The 2,469-nt window shown below is 30.9% G+C and overlaps 1 protein-coding gene across 2 annotated transcripts in view; it reads left to right on the forward strand.

Moving 5' to 3' along the window:
* The window catches only part of LOC107619015 (cytochrome P450 87A3), a 19,408-nt gene that overhangs the window by 15,607 nt on the left and 1,332 nt on the right, over positions 1-2,469 (forward strand). Inside the window, exons 4-5 of one of the 2 annotated variants that reach the window (XM_016321256.2) lie at positions 1,927-2,175; positions 2,262-2,354. The exons of the other annotated variant lie outside the window; for it this stretch is intronic. Of the exons in view, the coding sequence (XP_016176742.1) occupies positions 1,927-2,175; positions 2,262-2,354 (342 nt within the window). The remainder of the gene's footprint in view (positions 1-1,926; positions 2,176-2,261; positions 2,355-2,469) is intronic. 2 annotated transcript variants of the gene reach the window in all.

Genomic DNA, 2,469 nt, shown 5'->3' on the forward strand with positions numbered 1-2,469 from the left:
TTACATAAAATGACCTATAATTACAAAATTAAAAATAGTATAAAGACTCAACTAAAAAAATATATAAAAATCTAATTAAAAAATTGATAAAATTATAAAGAGATTAAACCAATTTAGTATTACTTATTTTGTAGCTAGTAACTATAAATCGGTTTTCTTAATAAATTTTAGGGTTAAGTACGATTTTGATTCTTAAGGTAGGGACTGAAATTTTTTTTTTTTGGTTCCCGACTTTTTTTTTGCTACAAAATGGTCTCGAAAGTTTAACTTAGTTTTAAAATCGTCCTTCGGACGAAAATATCCTTCCCCCTTCTTTCCCAAAATCAACCAAAAAGCATAGGCAGAAGCAAAGGCAGAAGGAGAAACAGAAGCAAAATCAACAACAATGGATAATGGAATCACAACAACAACAAAAACAGAAGCAGGAAGCAGAAGCAGAATAACAACAATGGATAATAGAATCACAGCAACAACAAAAACAAAAGCAGAAGCAAAAATAGAAGCAGAAGACAGAAGTAGAAAGCAGAAGCAGAAGCAACAACGATGAAACACCAATGGATCTGTTGGCGTCCGGCAAGGAGCATCGACAACCGTCCAACCTCGCGGATCTGCTGGCATCGACATGACCTCACTCCAGCGGCGGCGACGGAACATGGCTCGATGGCGACCGATGACGGCGGTTCGTGACGAGGACGACAGCAGGGCGTGGCTGGACGCGGTCTTCCTCAGCGCCTCCGTTCCTCTCTTCTCTTCCTCTCCGCTTCTCTTTCTCTCTCCCTATGCCCTCTCCTCTCTTGTCGTTAGTGTGAGTGAAATCTGGAACCCCTCCCCTCCCTTCCTCCCTTAACCCGTTTTTTTTTTTCTTATTTTTTATTTTTTTCGTCAGGGTATTTTTGGAATAAAAATTAAAAATTTAGTAAAAATGATGATTTTAAAATTAAGTTAAACTTTTAGGATTATTTTATAGCAAAAAAAAGGTTGAAGACGAAAAAAATTTATAATTTCTATTTTAAAAACCAAAATCATACTTAACCCTAAATTTTATAAGTAAACTAGTGAAATAAGGTTAACGTGAAATTGTAGTATACTACGCGAAAACGTAAATATTTCTATTATTATCTAACATGGAAGATAAGTACTTTTATTTATTAAAAAGAACCAACCATAATATTTTACAAATATATTATTATAGAGTGAGGATATGAGAATGATTGAAAATGATTGTGTGCAAGTAAAATTAATATGTAACAATAACATTGCTCTTATGGTAGAAAGGTAAAATCAAACATGAATAATTTTGTAGGTTTAGGTAATATATGCCTTAAAGACATACGTTAAAGTTATTAATGGTAGTAGAAGTTTTAAAATTTTTACTTTAATAAATTTTACAAAGGACCGAGTCAATCGGTTCAACCGGATAACCTAGTAACTCAGTAGCTTAACCGGTTCGATTACCGATTCGGTTCTGACAACTATGTTATGAACAATAATTTAAGATTAAATTTAAAATTTATTATTTTAATATTTAATTTTAATTTAATTTAAAGTTTATACAAGGTTGCAAAATTTAATTGGTGTTTTACTAAAATAAAACCATCTCTTTATACTGAAATCATGATCATTTCTTTAATCATTTTCAATACAAAGTAAAACTTTAAAACAAACACTTTCTATAATATTAGATTTAGAGAAAGTATAAGGCCAGTATTTTTATTAAAATTTGGCCAGCATATAATCAACAAAAGAAAAGTAAATAATCTTACACCATTAAATATAATCTCACACCATTAAATATACTAATGATGACTAATTGATAGCTACAAATCACAAAACCTGCTGTCCTAGCACTCCTATTTTTTTCCTTAAACATCCAAGCAGAAAGGTTAAAATGTTACTGATGTTTTCTTTGAAACTGAGTTCATTCAGGAATGGAGAAAAGCATTTAAAATTATCAAAAATATTTTGGAGGAAAGGCGCAATTCGCCAGAAAAATATCGAGGAGATTTTCTTGACCAGGCAATTAATGACATGGAAAAGGACAAAATTATGAATGATGACCAAATTGTGTACCTCGTATTAGGGATATGGTTTGCTAATTCTGCATCAATTTCATCAATGGCACAATTAATCTTCAAGTTTTTATCAGAGTATCCTTCAGTCGTGGAAGAACTAAGAGTATGCAATTATAAGTTCATACCAAATGTCTGTATCTACTAGCAAGTAGAGTTTTTCACTAACCATTATTTTTCTATGTATCTTAGGTAGAACATGAGCAAATTCTAAGAAGCCGAGACAAATCAAGAACTTCATCATTGACATGGAATGAATACAAATCCATGAAATTTACACAACATGTAGTTTAAAAAATACCAATCTTAATTGCTTCTTTTTAATTTTAACTTAATGAAATTTTGTTTGGGTGGTATTAAATTGATAAAAAATATTTTTTAATGAATTTTTTATTTTTAA

Source organism: Arachis ipaensis, chromosome B01 (genome assembly GCF_000816755.2).
Source record: "Arachis ipaensis cultivar K30076 chromosome B01, Araip1.1, whole genome shotgun sequence".
Lineage (NCBI taxonomy): Eukaryota > Viridiplantae > Streptophyta > Magnoliopsida > Fabales > Fabaceae > Arachis > Arachis ipaensis.